General features: G+C 42.9%; 1 protein-coding gene across 2 annotated transcripts in view; it reads right to left on the minus strand.

Moving 5' to 3' along the window:
- The window catches only part of NUDT3 (nudix hydrolase homolog 3), a 240,184-nt gene extending 214,873 nt beyond the window's left edge, over nucleotides 1–25,311 (minus strand). For both annotated transcript variants that reach the window (XM_087374766.1, XM_087374765.1), the window contains exons 1-4: nucleotides 25,182–25,311; nucleotides 23,436–23,615; nucleotides 778–855; nucleotides 354–450 (exon numbers count right to left, since the gene is read on the minus strand). In XM_087374766.1, coding sequence (XP_087230892.1) covers nucleotides 354–450; nucleotides 778–855; nucleotides 23,436–23,615; nucleotides 25,182–25,261 — 435 coding nt within the window. In that variant the 5' untranslated portion in view covers nucleotides 25,262–25,311. The remainder of the gene's footprint in view (nucleotides 1–353; nucleotides 451–777; nucleotides 856–23,435; nucleotides 23,616–25,181) is intronic.
- Nucleotides 25,312–26,080: the final 769 nt, after the last annotated feature.

A 26,080-nucleotide genomic window follows, 5' to 3' on the forward strand; every position in this document is an offset into this window, starting at 1 on the left:
AGACTTTTTACAAATCCTAAAATGAGTAAAAGCCTCATGCGGGTTGCTTCAAAGTGTTTAGACCTGTTGCATATGCTTTTATCCACATGCAACTCGGATGCAACTCAGATAGTAATGGGATGAAATGCATTTTTGGGCTACAATAGTGAGAGCAAGGATAAATTCCTCAACCCAACCACAAGGTAATGAGGGAGGATAAATTCTGTTAAAGGAGAAATATACTAAGCAGTATACTAAGAAGCCCACTACCATTTACATGATGCCTTGCTCTTGCCTTCTGTAATGTGTTCAATTATTATGTGACATTCTTCGCTTCACCGTAACAAAACTTCTTTGAGCAAAAACAAAGATACCTGAAGGGTAAATCCATCAAGTGGTATTGGTTCCAAAGTTGTCACCAGGTACACATCATTGTACTCATTATTGATGAAAGTCCCATTATTTATGACACTGTATTCATCAAGGAAAAGGAAGTTAGAAACTATCATCTTGTCTAAGCGGAGTGGCTGAAATTCCAGAGAAAGGCACAACATGTTAGATCTCACATTGCACCCCCATGCACATGGGTTCTCTTTTAACCTTGTAGAAAATAAATGAATTCATGCAAGTTAAGAGGATGATTATTCTTTGGAGGTAGCATGACAAGTTTTTCATAAATAGACCACTGTAACACTAGTTCACAACAAGACCACACCAAAAATGCACAGTACATATGAAGGTTCAGCTATATTTGAGTGCTGAAAAAGGTAAACAGAAAAATAAAGACATATCCCTCACCATTCTTGAAGATAAACAAAGAGTAGCTCAAATGCTTCTGAAGGAAGAGTGACTCCAAGTTCTTCCTGCAATTCCCTCCTAGAAAAAGGAAAGTAGATAGGAAGTATCAGGAAAGCTATAAAAGTAAATGAGCAATATACAGAAGTTCTGCTAAAATTTCTACAAGATTGCCTGCCATAGAATTGCATTATCTTCGTGTAAAGAGGTAAGAAAGAAGTAATTATTTAACCTTTTGCCAAACCTGTATTATACCAGCACCAAGACAAACAGAGATGTAAAAGGTACCATTTATATGCATCGGGGTCAGGAATTGGTCATACTGGTGATGCTGCTGACCTTTCTTTGAATTCAAAGCATGTTGTTCAAAACTACAAAGAAGCTGCTGCTCGACCTGCTTCCTGCCCTCCCTTGCTTCATTTCTGGCTCCCTCTTCCAGTCTCCCACCTTCCTAGCCTCTCCACCCTCCCTCCCAGCCTTATGCCTCCCACTGTACAGCCTGTGGTGCCCGTATAGGGCTGCATGGACACCGGTACTGCCTGTATAGATGCCCCCGTCCAGGGCTGTACGGACCCCACCACCTGCTCCCCACAATCGTCAGAATCGCCCTCGCCATATAGCTCTTTGGCCTCTGTCATACAGCTACCACCAGCCCCCCTCCCCTTCCTCTCAGATTCGGTTTCCTCCACCCTGCTGGGCATAAAGCCCCAAAGCCTCCCTCCCTCACCTCCTGCTAGTTGTAAAGAGCCATCCCCTCCCTCTCACCACTCCTCTCAAAGTTCCCCCCTTCTTTGGCCTCTCCCATACAGTCCCCATCTCCCATTCACAAGCCCCTCTACTCCCCATCTAATCTCTGCAGTATGTGTCACCAGCCTTCGGGTTCTCCAAAGGGCGGTAAATCCGAAATAATGAGCAAATCACTTAATTACAGCCACTTAGAAAATTCAAGACAGCAAACAAATAAACTTCCAACACACAATCCAAGAGCTAGAATGCCCTTGGTCTGCAGACACTAGATTGGCCCCAAAAATCGTTGGTGCCCCTTGCGGTATTTATCTAATTATATTTAGTGAGATCAAAAAGCATGGACTCTGCACAACACCTGAGAGATCAATCAACTGAATACTCAAGCAGCCTTACCGCGGCTGGCAAAGGCATCAAACCCCAATGCAAATTCTGTAAGCCATTCTATGGGCTATCCATAGGTGCCACTTATTCCTTGGTATGTGCCTTGTAGGCCTAGTTATAGTCAATTAGGACTATTGGTATAGTTAGTACATGTACCACCTAGGTCACTTAGGACCCTTAGCCCAGTTAGGGCATTTAGCCCTAGAGTTTTGTCATATTGGCTCCCTCTTGAGCCTCCACTTGTTGTTGCAGCATTTTCAATACAGCAGCTCGTTTTTGGTCTTCTATCACTCATTTCTGACCTCCATTGTCAACCATAGCCAACAATGGTATCAGAGCAAGTCAAGGTTCCACCCTCCAGCCATTGGCAGCCTCCCCGAGCTTTTATCCTCGCCTTTGGAGCTGTTTTGGCATCTTTTCAAGCTGTACGGAAGCTTTTCGTCACACATGTGGGCATTGAATGCTGTTTTGTACACTCACCAAAAATCTCTTCTTTCGGGCTGCTGCTGCATCTTCGACTGCCACAAGTGATCATTCTTCACCTGGCTCTGCATTTTCGGTGCATTTGAGCCCTCTAAGGGCCTTCACACATGTGGTCACTGGTGTACGGACAGCAGGGTTCGCATTTATTACCTGTGCTCGCAGTATTCATCGCACGTGTGCGCCATACAGGTCTGCAATTGCTGTACGGAGTTCTTTCAGCCTCATTTATTGCAGTACAGACTGCTGACATGCGCATTTACAGCAAGTACGGATGCTGACAGGTGCCATTAATGCAGTACAAACTGCTGACAGGAGCCTTGAATGCTGTACGGAGTGTGTACTGTGCATTTAATGCTGTACGGATCGACAGCAGGCCGTTTACTGACTGTACGGAAATCTGCGCCACTTCTAGAGTTGTACGGTGGCATTTGACATCTGTTTGAGCTCACCTACAGCACCGAATTTCAGCTTTGGATTCTAGCATTTTGGGGCAATTCTCTCAACCTACCTTGGTGTTTGGGCCTTGTTGCTGCACTTTAAAGCATTGGTCACACATTTCAGCATTTGGGACTGGTTATTGCACTCTTGCAGTGAAATCCTTGAGGCTTGTGCAGCAGTCACTAGTTCTTGCAGTTGAGAGTTGTATCTCTCCTTCTTGTCTTTGTCCATCGTGATACTGCTTCTCTATTTGCATCAATGGCTAGCAACAAAGATGACCTTTTTGGAATGCTTGGGGCTGATGCAAGCTTGATGGCACCAATTATCCCATGTGGTCATACATGATGGGGCATGTTTTGGTTGCCAAGAATTTATGGCATATTGTTTCAAGTTCTGAGGCCAGGCCTACACGTAATGCCGCTTCTGGTGCTACACCTACCGCCTCTAGTGCTACTTCAAGTTATGGGTCTTCCAATGATGGTTCTAATGCTACTTCTAGAGCACCTGCAGCTACTATTACAGGTACTTTGCCTCCTACGCAGGAGCAGATTCAGTGGGATGGTCATGATGCCAAAGCACATGCCTTGATTGCTCACATCCGGTTGCAAGACAGCTAAGCAAGCATTGGATCAACTTGCATCCTTGTATCAAGTGCGGAATGAGGCGAGGGTTGCCTCTCTCCGCAAGCAGTTGGAGGACGTGAAGCTTGAAGAGGGTGGTAACATGGATGCCTATCTCACTCATGTGAAGGATTTGAAAGAGCAATTGGCCACCATTTATGAGATTATGCCTGATTCTCAGCTTGTTTCGAATATCCCTGATGGGTTGCCTGATTCTTATCAAGGCTTTGCTACTAGCATTGAGGTTGGTTGCAGGTGGCAATGCCAACCATTTCTCATTTGACCAGCTGGTTGCTCTTCTTCTTTAGGAGGAGCAAATCGCAATGCTTCTATGGCTAGTAATCAAGCCTTTGCTGCCCAGCATAAAAACAAAGGAAAAGGCAAGGTTTCAGCTAGTAAACTCCCTCATTCACATGATGCCTCTTCTTCAGGGGATAACAAAAAGAAGAAGAGATGTAACTATTGCAAGAAACCTGGGCATGATATTCTGAATGCAAGAAGCGGATTGCATCTGAAAAGAAGAAGAAAGAGTCTGGTCTTGCAGTATCTAGTTCTTCTAGTGCAAAAGATCGCCATGAGTCAGCTAATTTTACACAAGACCAGCATTGGGCTTTCTTGGTTACATGTCAGTATAATCCTGATGTTCATGAGGCCTGCATGGTAGTTTCAAATGTTCATGATGTCTGGTTCTTTGATAGTGGTGCTAGCAAGCACATCACTTCCTGCAAGAAGTTATTCAGCTCATTAGAGCATACATCTCCGGGGGGCAGTGTCACATGTGCCAATAATGCATCATATACCATGAAAGATATTGGGCAAGTTGCTCTTACTTCAATCTCTGGTGGTATTGTCACTCTAAAATGTGCTTTACGCAAGAACCTCATTTCTATTTCAGCCATAGCTACATGTGGCTATTAGGTTCTTTTTTATGGTGTTAGGTGTGCAGTGTATGATGCCACACATGCCTTTACCATGGTCTTGATTGGCACATTAACTAGAGGTCTTTATAGACTTGATGCATATGATAGGTGTTTGGATGATGCTGCACTTAGAGATGCACATGCCTTTGCTCTTGATTCTACCATGGTAGATACCCATTTGTGGCATGAGAGGTTTGGACACCTCAACTTTGGAGCTTTGGTGAAGTTATATAAGGATGGTGTGGTTGTTGATCTTCCCAAAATGCATGTCTTCAAAGCATACTTGCTTGGTAAGATGCATCATGCTGCGTTTCCCAAGGATGGGAGAGTTGGTGCCTCACGCAAGCTTTATCTGGTTCAGGTCGCTTTTATTGATGACTTCACAAGGTACACTTGGATTTTCGCCTTGAAATCCAAATCTAAAGTTTCTTCATGCTTTAAGCATTTTATTGCCTTGGCTAAGAATGAGAGTGGGCTGCACATTGCTCACCTTAATATAGACCAGGCGGGTGAATACATGTCAAAGGAGTTTGCTGTTTTTTTGGCTTCACATGGCATACATCATCGATGCATGGTGCCTTATACTCCTCAACAGAATCCCGTGGCTGAGCAAAAGAATAGGTCAATGATGGAGATGGCTAGGTGCATGTTGAACGGCAAACATTTGCCTAAGAAGTTGTGGTTGGATGCCGTCATGTGTGCTAATTACATTTTGAACAGTGTAGACTATCACACCTTATGAGGCTTGGACAAGTCGTAAGCCTCGCATTTCTCACATGAGGACTTTTGGATGCTTGGCCTATGCACATGTGCCTTCACAGACACGCACCAAGTTAGATGATAAAGCTGTCAAGTGCATTTTTATTGGGTATAGATTAGAGAGCAAGGGCTATAAGCTCTATATGGGCAAGTGTTTTGTCAATCGGGATGTTGTGTTTGATGAATCTACCACTGTGCCTTTGCTGGACTGTCAAAAACAGCCGTTGTTGATGCCCCAAATATCTTTGACAGCTTGCTGCCTTTGTTTCCGTCCGATGCTCACGATGATGTTCCATCTGAGGTTGTAACTCATCCATTTGTTGGTCATTTGCAGCCACATGTGCAGCCAGATATTCAGCCTGATGTGCCTCTCATTGATTAGGGCCATTGCACAGGGCTCTTGACCAGGAAAGGGCTGAAATCTAGGAGCCCAAAAAGGTCCCCCATTGGTTCCTTGACACCTTAAAAGACAGCAAACAAGATACTCCTCTGCCAGCCTGTACTCGAGCAGCTGTCCGGAAAGAACATGCTAGTTTTGTTGCTTATGCCTTGGTTGCTACTACAACATGCAATGAAGAGCCATTATGTCATCAAGATACCTTTCAAAATGATTGTTGGTTGAAGGCTATGCAAGCTGAATTGGATTCTATCCATCAGAATAACACTTGGGAGTTGTAGGCATACCTTATAAATTACAAAAGTCATTCATTTCTTTCACTTGTTTGGCCTACCACCAAACAAATGAACAAGATGAACAAGGTTCATGAGGCCTACCTTTTCTTGCATGTGATGAGGTTTTCCCTTTGTTTTGGGTGGGCCGAGGGGATTGGTTGAATTGTTAGTGCAATGAAGAATAAATGAGCAAGTGGTCTGACCAATATACAAAACAGGTTTCCTGCAACTCGTTGGTCGTTGTTGACCTTGTCCATATATGGTCAATAGTGAACCCATGGATAGATGTGGGTACTGTGATGAGTTATCTCATGTTGTTGTGTTGCATGAATTGTAGCAGGTTTGATATGTTTTTGCTGGTGGAGTTGTAGTTAATATTGAAATCGCCTATAGTGTATGTTTCTATGTGAGTTGGAATCGCGTTGTACAAGTCTTGTAACATTTGAATGAGAGTGCTTGTTTGCCTCCTGGCAAAAATGCCACTAGCACTAAGTGGGTTTATAAAATTAAACGCAAAGCTGATGGTTCAGTGGACCGTTACAAAGCCCATCTTGTTGTTAAGGGCTATGCTCAGCAGCAAGGCATTGATTTTAAGGAGACGTTTGCTCCCACTTCCAGGATCACTACTATTTGCATTGTTATTGCCTTTGCTGCCCACTTTAATTGGGAGGTACATCAGCTTGATATCAAGACAGCTTTCCTTCATGGTGGGCATTTGCAAGAAGAGGTCTATGTTTCCCAACCTCCTAGCTTTGAGATTGAAGGTTCTAAAAGCAAAGTCTGCCGCTTGAAGAAAGCCCTTTATGGATTGAAGCACGCACCTCGGGCTTAGTATTCCGGGATTCATACTCATTTGTTCACACTTGGCTTTCAGAACAGTCCTACAGAGGCTACCCTTTACATCCGCAAGCGGGGATAGATTTGCTGATTTTAGTCCTTTATGTGGATGAAATGCTTGTGACTGGGACACATGCTACGCAAATTGCAGATTTTAAGCTTGATTTGCAGAAGACTTTTACTATGTTTTTGATCTTGGTCTTTTGCACTACTATCTGGGCATCCAATTTGCTAGCAGTGAGGGGGGCATTTTGATGTCACAATCCAAGTACATTGGACAGCTTTTGCATCGTTTTCAGTTTGAGGATTGCAAGCCCGTATCCACACCATTAGAGCCTTGTTCTCACTTCTCGTCTGAGGATGGCAGCGGTACACATGATGTCACTCTCTATCAGCAGGCAATTGTTGGTTGTTTGATTTACTTATGCCATACGAGACCTGATCTACAGTATGGTGTCTCACAATTGAGCAGATATATGCACAGCCCATCTACGCACCATTGGCATGCCGTGAAGCATGTCTTCAGATATCTCAAAGACACTTAGCATTTAGGCCTTCTTTATGGGGCTGATACTTCACTTGTCATGCATGGATTCACTAATAGTGATTAGGCTAGTTGTTCGGACACTCGTGTGTCACATAATGGCAACTGTTTCATGCTTGGTACTTCATGCGTTTCTTGGTTCAGCAAGAAGCAGAGTACAGTTGCTACTTCTAGCTGCTGAGAAGCTGAGTATAGAGCAGCCTTTACAGCTACAGTGGAGTGTGTTTGGCTTCGGAAGCTACTTGCAGACCTTTATGTATGTCAGACTGCTCCTACTGTCATCTTTCCTGATAGTTAGAGTGCTTTGGTTGTTGCACGAAATCATGTTTCGCACAAAGCATATTGAGGTTCACTAACACTATGTCAGAAAGCGATTATCAGCAGGTGATATTCAATTGTCTTATGTTCCCACTAAAGACAACTTGGCAGATCTATTTACGAAGGCTCTACCTCGATCTAAGTTTGAGGCTTTTCAGCAAGCTTTAAACTTAGGACTTTTTGTAACTTGATCTGTCGTACTCTGTACAGTCATAGGTTGCTATATCCCTACAAGATGAGCACGTGCAATCATGACATTAGATATTCAGATATCCTGAGCCATGTCCAGGATACTTGAGCCCATACCATGGAGGGGGGTTTGGTAGGCCATTCTATGGGCTATCCATAGGTGCCACTTATTCCTTGGTATGTGCCTTGTAGGCCTAGTTATAGTTAGTTAGGACTATTGGTACAGTTAGTACATGTACCACCCAGGTCAATTAGGACACTTAGTCCAGTTAGGGCTTTTAGCCCTAGGGTTTTGTCATATTGGCTCCCTCTTGAGCCTCCACTTGTTGCAGCATTTTCAATACAACAGCTCGTTTTTTGGTCTTCTATCACTCATTTCTGAGCTTCCATTGTCTGCCAATATTCCATGGCCATCCTGGCAACAACTTGTGGGCAATCTCTGGCAAGAGTAAGGCATTAAACAACCAAAATACCTAGTATCTAGCAACCTCTAGCTCAACCAAACCCAGTTGAACCAGGCCAGCTAGGCTGGAAACCAACAAGAACACAACCCTGGTAGGCGAAATCATCAACAACGACCCTGGAGAGGTGAAAAGCAGCAAATCAACTTCCTTCTGGCACCCCTCTGTCCCTTGGTAGCCCAATCCTAGGGTGTATTGCAAACAAATCCTGAAGACTTACAAAAAATCTGATGTTTTAAGATCAGATCCTTTTGAGAAACTAAGGTAGTGGTGTAAGTTTTGGCAGACAATTTCATTTCTCTCAAAGGACATTCTAAGTAAAAACTTTGCAAAATAAAAACAAAATTAGTGGAACATTTGTCCAAATTAGATATGACAAAATTTTCGAAGAAGAGTTTCATCTTTTTTAGAAAGACAATTACTCTGGTTTGAGCAATTAAATGAAGAGACTTCTTGTAGTATCAAAGCAACTTCCTACAAAATCTTCCCTTTCCATTCCGATAAGATATTTTTAACTCCTAAACTTTCTTCTATTTGAAAAGTAAACTTTGAGATTCCATTATCAATAGCTTTTAAAAGGCAAGACTCTTTTGAAGACGACAATCGAAATTTCGTGCCTTCATGAAAAGGTCTCTTAAATTACTAGAAAGCGAAATTGAAGTATCAGCTGTGACTACATGTCCTAAATCAGCATTAAAAATGCTTGGAATATTTTACTTTTACAACAACAAGGTTCTCTAAGGATAGATGATTTTGTTTGCTCTGAAAGTCTTTTACCTCTCTCTCCATAGTTGAGAGCCTTTTGTCCTAAAGTTTTTACATACTTCCAAGCTACTATTGGATGCTTCCAAATCCTTCTTACATAATGAGCAAGAGAATCCATTACTTCAGGAGACTTCAAAATTGAGTGCAAGCCTACATGAGCTACCCCATGCACCCCCTATAGAAAGCACTAGCTCGATGCTATATATCACACCGTCACCAAGAGGTAGCCACTGTGGATTGTTTCTTGCTCAACCAAGAAATACAAGCTTTGCCCAAAAAGAAACAATTGCCACTTGTGGACTGCCTAATGTCATAATCTCCAGCCCAATCTGAGTCACTGTAGGCATGCATCTGCAAGTCACCCCCCTGGGAAACATCAAGCCAAAAGACTTGGTACCTTGCAAATAACGGAAGATGCGTTTTACAGCCTGCCAGTGCATAGTCTTTGGGCTGTGCATATATCTGCTCACCTCATAAACTGCAAACTGAATATCAGGTCGTGTATTGCAGAGATAAATGAGGCATCCAACAGCCTGACTGTAGAGTGTGACATCAAATGATTCACCTGCTTCATGCATTGTAAGCTTCAGCCCCGGCTCCATGGGAGTAGCTATGGGCTTACAATCTTGCATGTTGAATCTGTCCAAGAGTTTTTGCACATACTTGGATTGAGACATACCGATGCCACTTTGCTCTTGAGTGAACTGGATCCCCAAATAAAAGTGTAGCAGCCCCAAATCTGACATGTCAAAAGTGGTCTGCAATTCAGCTTTAAAATCTGCAATATTATCTTCATTTGACCCTATGAGCAGTAAGTCATCTACATAAAGAATGATGACTAAAATATCCCCCCCATCCTTCTTGATGTAGAGGGTGCTTTCAGAGCGGACTGTTGTGCAGCCCCTTGCTGGTCAGAAAGGCATGAATCTTTGCATACCATGCACGTGGGGCCTGTTTCAGCCCATACAAAGCTTTATTCAGCTTGCATACCTGAAGTGCATTTCCTGAAATTTCAAAGCCTGGAGGTTGTTTGACATAAACCTCTTCCAACAAGTCTCCATTAAGGAAGGCTGTTTTTATGTCCAACTGATGAACATTCCACTGAAAATTTGCAGCCATTGCTATGACTGACCGGATGGTTGTCATTATGGATGTAGGAGCAAAAGTCTCCTCATAGTCTATGCCCTTTTTCTGAGCATATCCTTTTGCGACCAGCCTTGCCTTGTACCTGTCAATGGTGCCATCTGGCTTTCTTTTAACTTTAAAAACCCACCGTGTACCTATGGCATGTTTATTTGGTGGCAAATCGACAACTTCCCATGTCTGATTTTTCTTAATGGACTGCAACTCATCGTGCATGGCATTCATTCAATGCACATTATCATGTGCCTCTTCAAATGTCTCAGGTTCCTCTTCATCAAGAAGAGTATCTGCATAAGCTGATTCAACTGAAAGAGCACCTCCCCCATGCCTTACTGCACTCCGAGTTCTGCCAGGTAATGGAGCATCAATTTTACTCTCCCTAAGAGTCTATAACAGCCAATTTGGGACTGTTTTTGCTGCATGTATATCTGCAATTTCTTGCTAACAACCTCTTCCACGGCTTGTGGAGGTGGTATGACATCCTGTGGCTGAATCGGAGCATGTGGAGGTATCTGAAAATTCTGATTTTCATCAGATATATCAGCAGGGGAACCCAAGGCAATGGGTAGTAACCCCTCAAAGACATCACCGGATGAAGAAGGCATATCAAATTCAGCTTGAGTGTGAGCTGAATTTTCTGAAAATATTACATCTCTACTGACAATGATCTTGCATGTGACAAGATTGTAGAGACGGTAGCCCTTGCTCTCTGCACTGTACCCAACAAAAATGCATTTGATTGCCTTATCAGATAATTTATGCCGGAGCTCAACAGGCACACGAGCATATGCAAGGCATCCAAAGACACGGAAATGATCCACAGAAGGCTTTCTCCCTTGCCAAACTTCATAGGGAGTCTTGGTCTTCAAAGCTTTTATGGGTGCCCGATTCAAAACATAGTTGACACACATGAGACCTTCAAGCCAAAATTTGTGAGGTAATTTTTTGCTTTTCAACATACATCTATCAATCTCCATAAGAGTACGATTTTTTCTCTCAGCTTTCCCATTTTGCTGAGGAGTTAGCCTCACTGTAAGCTGATGTACAATGCCCTTGTCTTTCAAAAAAGCATCAAAATCTGCAGACAAGTACTCCCTCCTCTATCTGTGCGTAACGTCTGTATCTTGAGTCCGGATTCATTCTCAACCATGGCTGCAAAGTGTTTGAAGACCATAAACACTTCTGATTTGTGTTTCAGCCCATAAACCCAAGTGTAGTTGGAGTAGTCATCTATAAAAGTGACAAAGTAAAGATGACCACCCAATGATGGAGTCCTCATGGGACCACAGACATCACTATGTATAAGCTGTAATTTTCGAACAGCTTTAACTGATCCATCCTTCTTAAAAGGAGATATGTGCATTTTACCAAGAATGCACCCTTCACAGGCATGTGGAGGAGGTGTTTCAAGAGGAGGCAATGCATCAACCATGGCATGTTTTTGAAGCGTCATCAAGCTGCCATAATGCATGTGTCCATATCTCACGTGCCATAACTCCGCATTCTGCATAGCAGCAGTGGGAGTGGAAACTGCAAGAGCATGTGCTGGTCTTTTCTCATACATGTCAAGCTGAAAAAGACCACGTAACAAAGTGCCAGACAGTCTCAAGGCATAGTCATGCTCTCTATCATGGACTGCACACTTGTCATCTTCAAAAATGACCTGAAATCCAGCTCTGTTAAGAGTGGACACTGAAAGTAGATTTTTTGTGATACCAGGCACATACAAGACATCAGAAATTCTGAATGTTGAGCCATCAATGGCTGTAAGTTCAACTTCTCCTGTACCACGGACTGAATAGGAGGAGTTGTTGGCACATGTGACCTTTTTACCAACAGGTGGTGGATGCAGAGATGTGAAGAGACACTTCCTGAAAGTGATATGCTTTGAGGCACCGCTGTCAAAATACCATGTATTATGTGTCTCATTGACACTGAAAGCTGCTGCATCCTTGGAAGAATCATAACTGCATGTTAGAAAAGCATAAGTGTCATCATTACAAGTGGCTGTACTATCCCGAGCAGCCAACTGAGAGTCTGAAATGCAAGACAAGAAGGCATAGTCGTGCTCCACAAAGTTGGCTGTAGCTTGCTCATTGTCAGATGCATGAGGAGCTGAATCTGAGACAGCCATACCGGAGCTGTTTTTCTTTTCTTTTGCAAGCCTTTTCTTACATTCTCCAATGTAGTGACCTGGCTTTTTGCAGTAATGACATATTCCCTTCTTCTTGGGTTTACCTGCATCACCCTTAGCCTTTTGAGAAGGCTGTCCTGAACCATTGGAAGGCTGATTTGCTGAAGTCTTTGCCTGTCCCTTTACTTTAGGCTTGAATTTTGAGAGCATGGCATGTTCACCAGCTCGTGAAGCCATGTTTTTCCTGGTCTGCTCTTCCTGCAGCAGAAGTCCTATCAACTCGTGAAAAGTGAGAGGATTTGCACCCCCCCTCAAAGACAAATTCAGCAAGGTATGAAAGCTGAGATAAGACTCAGGAAGAGAATTCAGAGTAGTGGTAATCATCTCTCAATCAGGAATGATCTCATCAATATTCAGCAATTGCTCTCGTAAGTCCTGTAGCTTTGTGAGGTGCACTGACATGGAGTCGCCCTCTTCCATATGTGTATGAGACAATTCTCTTTTCAAAAAAGACACCCTGGCATCATTCCGAGCTGCATACATGCTCTCCAAAATATCCCATGCTGCCTTTGAGGTCTTACACGACCGGATATGTGGAATGATGAATCTTTTCACTGAAAGAGAAATACACGACAAAGCTAAAGCATCACGTGAATCCCATCTCTTCTGCTCTGGAGTGGTAGGTATAACTGCACCAATAACTTGTGCTGCAGCTGTACCCTGTGCACGACCTCTGCCTCCTCCTTGTTGGGGAGGGGTATTAGGTGCCACATTTGCTGGCTGGAACTCATCCCCACTTACATAGTCCCACAAATTACGAGAAATCAGAATATTGCGTACCATAAAACTCCAGAGGGAGTAGTTGGTACCATCCAGCTTGTCCTCTTGTGAGAGACCACTGAAACCGAAATCATTCTGATTTTGCTGGGCCATGTCTGAGAAAGAAAATACAGCAAATGCAAATCTGAATTCCCTTGCTGGGAATGGAGTGCACAAATCCCAAAAAAACACAGCCAAACACTAGCTAAAAATGCAACTCAAATCTCTGTAATGTCTCTGTCAGAAATCTGCCAGAGCATGCAATCTCTCCCAAAACCTGCCAAAAGCGCTTCAAAGCACTCACAGAAAGGCAGTGTGAACTGAAACCTGTCAAATTGCTCTCCCAACACAAAAGCCCCAATTTGTGGCTTGAAATTGCAACAAAAAAGGGGCAAATTTACTAAAAGCCCCAAATCTGCAATTTCTGAACAAAAGCCCCAAATTTGGAGTTGAAATTGAGCCAAATTTCACCCAAATAGCTAATCTCCTGCAAAAGCCCCAATTTCTTGGCCAATCTTTGCAATTTGCTTGCAATGTGTGCCAAAAAATGGACAAAAGCCCCAAAATTGTAATGTGTCTGCCAAAGCTCCAAATGTGTTCCCAAAAATACAGCCAAACAATGGTTGTATGCACAAGAGCCTGACAAAAAAACTTTCCAATATCCTCCTGCAAAAATGTGACTTTCCAAGCCCACCTTCAAACTGTATGGACTAACAGTACGGAACTGTCAATCCGGCGGTACGGCAGTTGTACGGATCTGTCAGCGATGTACGGTCGAAATCCGTACACCTGTACGGACGAGATGGTACGGATGGTCGACACGTGCAGGTACAGACGAGCAGTGTACGGAATTGTACGACGAAGATACCTACAGAAGAAATGGTACGGCACAAGTACGTACGGGGCTGCAGGCTGTACGACGCCTGTGTACGAAACAGAGCTACAGGCTGTACGACGACGAGCTGTACAACCGTACGGTGATGCAGGCGTTGATACGGCGACGCAAGTGCAGTACGTGATGTATCGCCGTACGGTGATGCAAGAGGTGCTGTTCGGAATACGGGCGTCGCAGGTACAATACGGACTGTACAGAATCAGTGAAAGAGCTGGTACGGGCGTCGCAGGTACAGTACGGACTGTACGGAATCAATCCGTACAAATCTGTACGGACGATGCGGCGAGCTGGCACGGGAGCTTGTAGGTTGGAGCTGGAGGACAAGGAGCAGGAAGCAGGATCAACCTGCTCTGATACCAAATGTGAGAATGGGAGAGAGAGCAAAGGTGAGAACAAGAAGCAGGAGAGAGAGAGAGCTGAAAACGTAGTTGCAATTAGATGAGAGTAAGATACAACTAAATGGAGTGATAGGTTTTGTCTAAGTGACAAAACCTTATCCTTCACTAACCATAGTTAGTGAACTAACTGTGGTTAGGAAAAAAAACCTCTAAGTGAGGGAAAAGTACCCCTAACCTACTTATTACATTACATTGGTCACTGCTAAATTATAGCAATAATTCTAACACATAAGTCTCAACATACTCCTGACCATATTGCTGTGCAAATCCTTTTGCAACTAGTCTGGCTTTGTATCTTTGAATAATTCCATCTGGATTGTACTTCACTTTGTATACCCATTTGTTTGCTATGGCCTTTTTTACTAGTGGAAAATCACATAATTCACAAGTATTATTCTTATACAAAGCTTCCATTTCTTTATTCATAGCAGTTTGTCATTCTGGTTTGTCTACTGCATCTTCGAAGTACACTGACTCTTCTGTAGCCATGATGGTAGTCATAAGAGCATAGTTGGTGGTTTCAACCTGAAGTGCTTTGCCTTTCTGAGCATATGTCAATCTGACCGGAGGTCTGCTTTCCCTAGTAGATCCTCTGAGCTGCCGTGACTCTGCTTGGGGTGTTTCTGGCAATTCTTGCTCTTCTTCATTAACTTTTTTTGTAGATGACTGAGTAATCGGTGTGTCTATCTCCTATGTATTTGAGATTTTTCAGATTACATCTCTGGAGATAATGACCTTTCGGTTGATGGGATCATACAACTTGTATGCTTTGCTTTCTTCACTGTAGCCAACCATGATGCATTCTAGTATAGTAGCTAGCATTCTGTACAAGCGTCCTTCCTTGACACCTTTTCCTACTAGCTGAAATCTTCTGGATTTATCTCTATTAGTACATTCATCTCCATCGAAGATGACTCGGTAGTTGCATTCCGTCATTTGACCTACTGACGAGGTTCTTGCTGAGCTTCAGAACGTAGAGTACATCTTTCACCAATCCTTTCGTACCAATGAAATTGTTCATAGGAATAATGCATGTCCCTTGAACTGAATTCGGTGTATTGTTTGCTGTGTAGATGATATTTTTCTGACCTTCTAATGGTTTCATCTCTGTGAACCATTCTTGATGATTTGTCATGTGAGATGATGCACCATTGTCGATGTACCAAGGATCTTGATATGCTTGGTTGACTTGATAGCTGAAATTCTCTTTTGGATTGCAATCAGTGTCTATGTACACTGTCTATGTACACTTTGTCTATGTACACTGTATCAATTTGCTCCATTTTCTCGTTTGCAAGAAACATATTCCCATGTTCATTTGTAAAATGACTGTGACTAGAATGTCCACCACGATGATTTCCTCTGCCACGAAAATTCCCTCGATTACTTCTAGATTGACCGCCTTGGTCGTATTGCTTCTTGCGGTAATCTCGTTCATAGTGTCCAAACTTATGTCAGTAGTTGCACTGAATGTTTGAAACATTGGTGGATGCGTTCCCTCGTTCTTGGAATCTTCCTCGATTTGAATGATTTCCTCTGTGCTGATTCTGATGTTGCTGAGCATGATGTTGATGCTGATTTTGTTGATGACTTTGTTGCTGATGATGATGACCACTTCTCTTGAATGATCTACCTCTGCCTCTGCTTCTATCCGAAGGTGTGAATACCTAATCATTAGAATGACCTTTGCATGCATGAACGGCCTGAGTCCCAAGTTCTTCACCAAGTAAGACAGACCGGAGCTCTTCCAGTGTCGGAATTTGCCGTTGAATGGCAATACTCTGGACTAGATTCTCGTATCCCTCTCCTAGTCCATTCAGGATGACTTGAACCATTTCTGCTGGATTCATGCTCTCTCCTCCTGCTCTGAGTTGATTGCTGTAGTCTTTGATCCGGAGTACATAAGCATGACCGGTTTCGTTGCTATTGCGGAAACTCTGATTAATTTGGTTTCTCAGTGTGAGAATCCTGAAAGTGTTCTTGGACTTATAGAGAGTTGCGAACATATCCCATGCTTCTTTTGATACTTGACGGTGTGAAGCTGTCCTAGCATGACATCTTGCACATTCTGCTTGATCAAATGATATGCATACTTATCTTTCTTATCCCATTCTGCCTGAGCTCAAGCAATGGCAGGATCTACTACAGGTGCGAAAACTGTTTGTGTAGCTGGTGATCCCGCTGTAGATCCCGTTGCTGGTGCTGTGACAATAGATGGAGTAGAGCTACTGCTGGCTGGATCATCCAATGATCTAGGTGTAGATCCATCGACATACTCCCATTTGTCCTGAAGTACAAGAATGGTCTCCATTCGGTATTTCCATGTGCCGTAATTGGAGTTTTCTAGCTTAGCAGATGCCTCCAGATTGAGGTTGCTAGTCGTAGACATGGTGCAAGAAATGTACTCAAAGTGTCATAAAAATCACTGTCTGAATCAACTACAAAACACTCACTGTGGCAAGTGAAATCTGAACTGTCGGTGAAATTGAACTGCAATATATATAATCCGATCTGTATTATAAGGCTTGTGACAAATGATGCCGGGAATAGCCAAGAGGCTTTACAAGGCTGAAATGATGTACACAATGCAGTGAAATAGCCGAATAGGCTTTACAATGATGGCACGTGTGTGTGAAATCAAATCATGTGCTATCTTCCCAATGAACAATTGGCAATGCCTCTGAACACTCTAAAGTTTGCTCACTAAACTAATGAACGTCAGGTTTCAGATAATGTGATGATGTGAAACCGTATGTGAGTGTAGGAACTGACTCCCAGTAGGAACTAGTCGGGAATTTTGGGCATGGCTTAGATTGGCAACTTGGGGAGATTCAAAGCGTCCCCTCTATGGCGATCTAGTCCACTCTGATCTAGATCTATACCAACCGTCGATCGATGAAAGAACAGCAAATAATTTCTTTTCTTTGGTTCTTTTTATGTGTTGGGTCAGATGCGTCAATGTAGAGGCGGATGTACGTGTAGGAGGTGGATTTGTCGGCAAGGCTCAAAAATGAGTGATACAGAATGTTCACCAAACCTTAGTGTGGTGACCCAACCAGGGGTTAACCTGACCCAAGGTTCACTTCACCCGCCTTATCCACTTGCTGACCAGGGTTACTCTATCCCGCGTTACCTTGACCCAAGGTGGGTGATGGGATTGACTGCCACGTGGCCAACTATGGACCAACCCTGACTAACCAATCATGGTTAGTTTCTCAACTATGGTAATGGCTTATCTGCCACGTGGCATTTCCACGCGGCCTCAGCTCTAGACCTTGAGTTTGCAGAGAGAGCAGTGTGTTGAGGGAGCCCGTTGGCTCGCTATAGAGGATCTTGATGGTGGATCTGTGGAGAAATGCTCGTGGGCTCAGTTGGAGATGTAGACCGAGGCGTGCTAGAGAGCGTTGAGGCACGTTGCCTCGTTAAAGGAGCCGCGTTATCGCCTGGATGCAAAGCTGAAGCTCGTCGGTGAGCTTTGGAGGTAGGAGCATGCGCGTTTTGAGCATTGGGTGCCGGGAGCTTGAAGGCTGGTAGGTTGAGCTGGAGAGGATTATTGGAGGCGGAGCTTGTAGATGGCACTACAAGGTCGCTTGGCGATGCTTGTCTATGGCTTGTCGGGATAGGGCTGCGTAGAGATGGCGGTTGGCGGCTGGCTATCTTGCTTAGGTCGTAGAAGAGTCTTGCTTGCTGCGTCGTCGTAGAAGAACGAGCCATTAAGACTTGAAAGTGTTAATGGAGGAGCCCGTTGTCGTTGGGCTGTTGTAGTTTGTGTAGGTAGATGGAGCAGAGCGCTGACGAAGCCATGAAGGCTTTTCGTTGAAGGTCATTGGAAGGAGCGTTTGAATAGCAAGGCGGCGCTACAGTGGAGAGGTCCATCGGCTGCTGATGGCTAGAAGCGGCCGTTGAAGGGAGCCTTGCAAGAGGCTGTTGTTGCGTTGCACCTCAGGAGCCGCCTTGTAGGAAGCCTTGTTGAAGGAGGTTTGAGGCTGGGAGACGGTTGGAGGCGACTGGCCACATTGAAGGTCGTTGGAAGGAGCGTTTGAATAGCAAGGCGGCGCTACGGTGGAGATTCCGTCGACTGCTGATGGCTAGAAGCGGCCGTTGAAGGGAGCCTTGCAAGAGGCTGTTGTTGCGTTGCGCCTCAAGAGCCACCTTGTAGGAAGCCTTGTTAAAGGAGGTTTGAGGCTGGGAGACGGTTGGAGGCGACTGGCCATGAACGTCGTGAAGCTTGTAAGCCTTAGTCGGTGAAGAGCAGAGCCGTGTAGCTTGAGTAGCTAGGCACCTATCTACCCGAAAGCATGATTACAGAAACCTTATATAAGCCCAAAAATACATAGAGACACTCTTGAAAATTGAACCTTAGAGATTGAAACTCTCTTCTCTCCCTCAGAATCGAAATAGTCTTTCACAACTTTTGGAAGCTCCCCTCTCACGAAAAGAATGAAAATTTCTCTCACAAAGCTCTTACAAAACAGAATAAACACAATGAAGAGCTCTCTCAATGGACAGAAATCTCTCAAATGAATCGATCGAAATTCTCTTTCAAATAGACGGAATTTTTCTCTCAACGGAAGTGAATATCACTCAAGAGAAACTCTCAATCTCTCAATCTCTCACTCGTGAAGGATGGCGCCTCAACGGAAGGCAAAACCATGCTCTGATACCATGACAAAATATGAAGAGGAGAGAGGAGAAGAGTGGAGATGAGGAGAGAGGGCACAGCTAGAGAGCACACCACAAATGACTAACTGTACACTAGATTTAGTTGAAAATGTAGAATATATACAAACCCATTTAGGGTTAGGGTTAGGGTTAGGGCATCTAACCCTTTTCTTTATGGCACTCTATTGGGTTAGTGCTATGCACATATGATCACATGATGGTGCTATGCACATATGATCACATGATGTTGAGCGTTATCTCTCAACATATACCTAGATGAGTCCAGGAACATGCCCAAACTCATCCTCTAAAATCACAACATAGTGCAATGTCAATCTCATGATGGTCACTCATAAGGTTGAAAAGCATAAACACCATCACACATAGCAGAGACTAGCTACTATGACATCTCCACTAACATCATCAACGCCCAACAGTGTGTGTAGACCATAGTATAAACATATGCTCACACATACAAATCCACACACCTACACATACTTGAGCATCCATTTATACAAAGTCTTTGTACTGAGTTTCTGTCGGCACTCTGGAGATATTCTTGAAAACGAGTAAAAGCCGTTCGATAGGTTTGTCCTTCATAAAGCATATTACTGCTATGTATGTTATAGACAACATAAATTACTTGTGTGGTATGAATTAGACTAATATAAACGAAAGCCTTCCGTCCTTCATAAAGCATAATACTACTATGTATGCTATAGATAACATAAATTACTTGTGTGGTATGAATAGGACTAATAGAAACAAAAGTTTTAAGATGCTTGTTTCTAAGGCGTCTTAGTTTATTAAGAATTCTTATGTTATTATTTGTATAATGAGTGCAAGCTAATAAAGCCTTAAAGTTAGACAATTTAATGTTACCTTCCCCGAAATCATGACGATTATTTATGTTTGACCTAGCTAAAAAGTCAAACCTTTCTGTATATGTGTTTCTGCTAGCTTTATTGTTTTGATTTATCGAGCTAGACCCAACCAAATCACCTACCAAAGAGAGATGATCATTACTAGCATTTCCAATGTTGTTTGGTGATGTCAAGCGAACCAACATTGGGGAACTTGTTTGTACTCTCCCTACCCATCTCAAGGCAATTTCTCCCTTGTTGTATCCCCTGGCGAGACTAGTATTTAGGGGGGGGCTTGCTTGCACAATCGTTACTTGTCCCAAGGAAACTCCTCCCTTACTCGTCCCAAGGTAACTACTACTACAAGGGTACGTCTACAGGGTCCAGATGAAGTCCTAGGAGATCACCTTGTTAGTTTCGACAAGGAAAATTCATCATAACATGTATCGTTAAGCCAATATACCCCCCAAACTGGCGACTACAGTTAGGGTTAGCATGAGTGACATACATATTAAGCAAGAAAACATCAAACCAAATGCAATAATTGTAAAAATAGTAAGTAGTAACTACATTTATGAAGTACACTATCACGCAAACTTGTTCGTCACAAATTCCATGGTGAAAAGAACTCACGATCTACATACTATTATTTCAACATTTTGAAGCCATTTACGTGCCTGTCCTTGGCTTGATGCCAATTACTTTAATGTATAGGCAATGGAGTTTGCAACTTAGCTTTTATTGCACCTTTGAGCTTTGGATCTACATTGTCTTCTCTGGTGGCTCATTACAACTTGCATATGATCAAACATTAGCTAAAATCAAATTGTCTGATTGCACAGATGGTCCTAGTAACTCTGGCACGGAAAACATCCTTATGAAGTTAATTATGACATTGTCCTTGTCCTTCACTAATGAAGGGTTAGAGATAAAAATCCTTTAAGATATCCTTTTCCAAGACCACATGCATCATCTATTGCATGCATGACTGCATGGGTTCTATGGGTGAATGAAGCAAGGACTCAATTCAAACGAAGAGGATGTCCTATGGGACCACATAGCTACATATGGTAAATTAAATATACAAGCCCTTGTGTTAGCTTGTCTATCAATGGCAGAAACAAACAAGAAAAAGGACATGGAAAAGGTGAAATTTTGAGAGTACTTACCTAAAGAATAGTGATATAGGACTCAGTGGTATGGGAAAGAGTACATGCTACAAAACAAGCAAACCACACATTAGGCTTTTGAAACAAAGAAAGTGGAGAAGAGAAAGCAAGCAAGAGGTAAAAACTCTGCTTTCATTACTTCTTTGATCTCGATGCTCCTTTCTTCTTGATCATCCTACTCACCTTTGTTCTTCATATTCCTTCAAGATACATTTGTAATAAACGCAGCTTGCCTCAGAGGGAGATGTACAAGGTTGGAGAGCAATGGGAGCTAGGAAAGTTCAAGTAGAACCTCCCTTAAGAGGCCTATATTCTCCCTTTTGCAGAAATCATGCCTAAAACTTTCCAATAAAGTAAAACAACGAACCTTGAACTCAAAATAAGTTGAAAAGAAGTAGAGGATGCTTTCAAATAATGGTCGAAAGACGAGAGAACTTGCTTGGAAAGAAAAGCATTGCATAATTTAAGTTTTAATCATACCTTTTCATAGTAACCTGGATTTGTACATAATAGTTCATTTTCCCAATTGAGGTGAAATGATATATATATACCTTTGTAAGACTAGAATAAGTCCAATTGAGGTGAAATGATGCTTGTTCAAAGACATAAGACAATCCAACTTTCAAGATTGGTGGTATTGTGTGATGTGATTACTATCCATCATCCAATACCATTTAATAAATTCATAGGCACTTAATGAGCAAATGTTCCAATATTATTTTGGCATGTGGAAAGAAAGGATCTCTTGTCGGTCAGCAAAGTTTCCTTGCCATCAATATTAGCAATGATAGTTGGCGGTAATAGAATAGTAATGCCAACTAATATATAGATATCAATGTCTATATTAATGATTATGCTGATTCATCCATGTCCTCATTTGGAGTACGAAACCTTGATTGCTGGACTCAGTTAGCAATCAGAGTCAGAATCACTCATCTAAAGATCATGGAGGATTCAATGTTCATGATACAACAACTCACACGCAAATATCAAGTGCTTTTATTGATATTTGAGGTATAAGCCTTTAAAGTTTTTATCAAACTTTCAGAGTATAGAACTGGAATGTGGGGCCTTTGTGTGGTCCAAATTCTCTCGTGGCGTGTGCTAGAAAAGTACTCTTTGAGCCATGCCTTATCTGTCCCCTGAAAATGAAAGGTGGGGGTGAGGTAGTACCTGTTCTATCTGACAACTTTCCCTCAGCCAAATCTAAGCTTCAGTCTTGCTGGCTAATTGGACCAGTTTTGATATTTACAATACGTTTGCTAAGCTCTATCTTCACTTGTTGTTGCTCTATAATTTCTATGCACTATTGGCGTTGTGATTGGATCTCAGCACTCTCTACACACTTGTCCCACAGATCCTAAAAACTCTTGGATAGACCACGCCACAGTTACACTGAAACGCGTTTCAGAGCCCAGCCAGGCCTGAAACGCCGTTTCAGAGAAGCCCCGTTTCCTGAAATGCGTTTCAGGACCCTGAAACGGCTGGCTAAAACGTTTCAGCCAGTCTGAAACGCGTTTCAGAACCTTGAAACGTGCTGTTTCAGACAACACAAGCTGCTAGGTCTCCAAAATCACGTGAAATCCGCCGCCAGCCCCGTTTTTTGTCTTTTTGCTTTCGATTTTGGCCTCCAGGCTCCTTCCACTCCTTCAGCCTCATAGTCTCTCCATCCTCAAGGTTTTCCAGCCCTGCTTTCGATTTTGGCCTCCAGGCTGCTTCCACTCCTTCAGCCTCATACTCTCTCCATCCTCAAGGTTTTCCAGCCCTCCTTCAGCCCCATTCACTCCTTTCCTCTCCTTTCTCTCCTGCAGCCTGCTTCAGCCCTCCATCATCATCTACTCCCCTCCCTTGCTGACGTGGCGTTTCCCCGTTTCAGCCCTCCCAGAAATCCCGAAACGTTTCCGTTCCCGTTCCCCGTTTCCCCGTTTCCCCTAACTATGGACCACGCGCACGTGCATACAGATTTTGATAATATGGCGAAGGGGGTCTTGAAACACACTGCAGCCACATTGAAAACTGTCTCGAACTGCCCAATGACTGAACAACTTCACTTACTGCCTTTACCATCTGATCTGTCAATAGTACCCTCCTACTAGCCAGATACAGAGACACAAATGGACTGCTCCATGGAATGGTGTAAGGTTTTCCCTGGAAACAACCTGACCATGTATACTGCAAGCACAATCTGGTCTGTCAGTAGTACCCTCCTACTACGTGGATACAGAGACACAAATGAACTTCTCTGTGGGATGGTTTAAGGTTTTCCCTGGAAACAACCTGGCCAATACTCACAAGTGATTAAGGAGTATTCTTTAAATAAATCGGTAGCAAGGGAGTCTACAATAAAATAAAGCAACGGCAAACAGAAAATTGCAAAACTTCTTATGCCCCTTAGCCATATGCAGCTGACATATGAGGAGGTCACACGTTTGAAGAGGGAATACCTAGCAGATGTAAGGGACGTATCACCAGCAGAAATGTGCCCAGCACTTGATATATCCCACAATCCTGGCCAAGAATCTTTGTCATCAGCACGCTTCTGCAAGAGCAGCTCCCCAGTGCTCTCTGCAAAAACCCATACATGGACTGCTCTATGGTAATCACCATCTTTATGCACTTGTCGCCTGCTCCAATGCAGAGAAATATATATCAGTCAGGTGCCACCATTTTTCAACCAACGAGCATAATCAGATCTTCCCCTCCACCAACATAAACGGTCCTTAGTCAGAGTTACGTCAGAGAGAGAATTCATTTCCTAAGTAATAGGTACCGTCAAAGATGTTGCAAGGAATGCCCCTCACGCAACCTTCTGAACATGCACACCTCTATTTCAGACAAAAAGTCATGCGCACATACGAGAAACTTTGCTTTTGATAATTTCGAGTCATTAAATGATAGACTCGAATGAATAAATAAGATATATTTCATAGAGATGAGGCACACAAAAAAAGGATACGAAAATGGATAAATACATAAACAAATAAGATACATTTCATAGACATTAGGCACTAGCGAGGGCATACACAACAGGTTGTGCTTTTCCATAGCACCTGAAGCAATATACATCCTTTTGCTTTCTTATATCTGACTGGTCCTCTGACCTTTAACAACATTTCAACTCAACTTTGAACGCCAGTGCCTCTGCATATGCAATGGTGGACTCTTACCTTGCCAATTACTGTGCATTTCAAATTTAACTTTAATAAATACATCCAAACCAGCACTTTATTTGCCATGCAGATGCTGATATGCACACCTGCATTGTAGGTGCTCTTGTGCAACAATATAATATATTAGTAAAAACTGAGGTCTGTTTACATGCCTACATTCAAAATGGTTGGAAACATAGAAAATGCAAGAATTGTGCCTAGGTCTCAATACGACTTTAATGAATAGAGCTTGAATTGAGAGCTCTATACGCCAATTAGCCATTCTTTGCCTTTAAGTCTTCAAATGATTTATTAATTTATCTTACCGCCGTGAGTAGGTAGCTGAGACTACTCGGATGGCATCTCCACTACTGGTGCTTTGTCCTTAAAACCTTTGGCAACTTTAGCAAGGTCAATCCCCGTTGCGGCTGTTTCAACTTTCAATAGGTTTCAGTGCCCGGTTAAAGATAGCCAATTGACTATAATTTTGCACAATGTCTACATTGTGTCTTTCTGGATCAGATCGTGCCAAGGTAAATTAAGTTCCCATGTATTCCCAAAAGGCTACAAAAAATACAGGTTTACATTGTACGTGCAACATACTTTGGGTAATGTGCCAAACAATGTAAATCCCATTTGTTGAGACGAAGAATGGCGTTGCCAATTTTGTATAGACCATGACGTGAAGATGCCAAATGTGGTCTAAGCTCCTAGGAGATGCAGGCAAACACCAATATATCAACGTGGATAGACTTCGATGCTCACACGGGCCCTTATTGTCAACCCAAATGCCACCTGATATCATAGTCAAAATGACTAATTCATTAGACATTCACTGCTGACAGCATCATATTATAGGCATATACTAGGACAGTCATAGAACAAGATCGGCAGTCAAGGCGTTAAGGCCGTTCATCCGACCTGACAATCAACGTCACGGAGTCAAAATTCCAGAGAAGAAGCTCCAGGAATGCTGAAAATGTTCAGGTTGCAGCGATGAGAGTGAAAAAAAAAACTGTGACAGGGAAGGAAAACCAGGACCGAGGCTTGGAGATGCCGGTGTGCAGACCAGTGTTTGTGAGGACGTCGAGATACTCCTCCGAGCTATCGTGGGCAGCCATAGCTAGAGCTCCGGAGACACAAAATGTAAAGAACGTTGTGAAACATAAAAGCATTCTTAAACTTCAAGCAATGTATATATATATTATAATTTCATGGGGATTTCATATATATATATATATACACACACACACACACACACACATGTAAGCATTCTTAAAATTCAAGCAATGTATATATATATATATATATTGATGTCATGGGGATTTCATATATATATACAAAAACATATGTATAAAGGTATAAAGGTATTATTGACGTGCGTGCGAAGTAGAATGCCCATCGGATACGTGCACGTTCGAATAACACACCTCACAGCGTGTTTTTTGGTGGTTGTGCATGACACTTGTTGAAAAAGAGTATTTCATGCATGCAAACCATTTTCGATTGGATACGATACTTTGGACATGCCTCAACCTAGGTGATATTGATGCGTGTTCGAAGTAGTGAGTGCATCAAATATGTGCGCGTTGAAATAACACACCTCGGAGCGTGTTTTCTGATAGTTGTGCATGACACTTGGTGAAAAATAGGGTTTAATGCGTGATCAACCACACAACCATATCCGATTGACCCATATCCAATTGGCACGATACTTTGCACGTGCCTCAACACAGGTGAGATTGACGCACATGCAAAGTAGCGTGTGCATCGGATATGTGCACATTCGAATAGCACAACTCGGAGTGTGTGTTTTGATGGTTGTGCATGACACTTGGTGAAAAACAGGGTTTAATTGACCATGCAAAGCATATATGATGGGCATGATACTTTGCATGTGCCTTAACATAGGTATTATTGAGATGTGTTTAATGCGTGAT

This window comes from Dipteris shenzhenensis, chromosome 5 (assembly GCF_047967505.1).
Source record: "Dipteris shenzhenensis isolate YYH24624 ecotype China chromosome 5, Dip_SZ_1.0, whole genome shotgun sequence".
In the NCBI taxonomy this organism is placed as follows: domain Eukaryota; kingdom Viridiplantae; phylum Streptophyta; class Polypodiopsida; order Gleicheniales; family Dipteridaceae; genus Dipteris; species Dipteris shenzhenensis.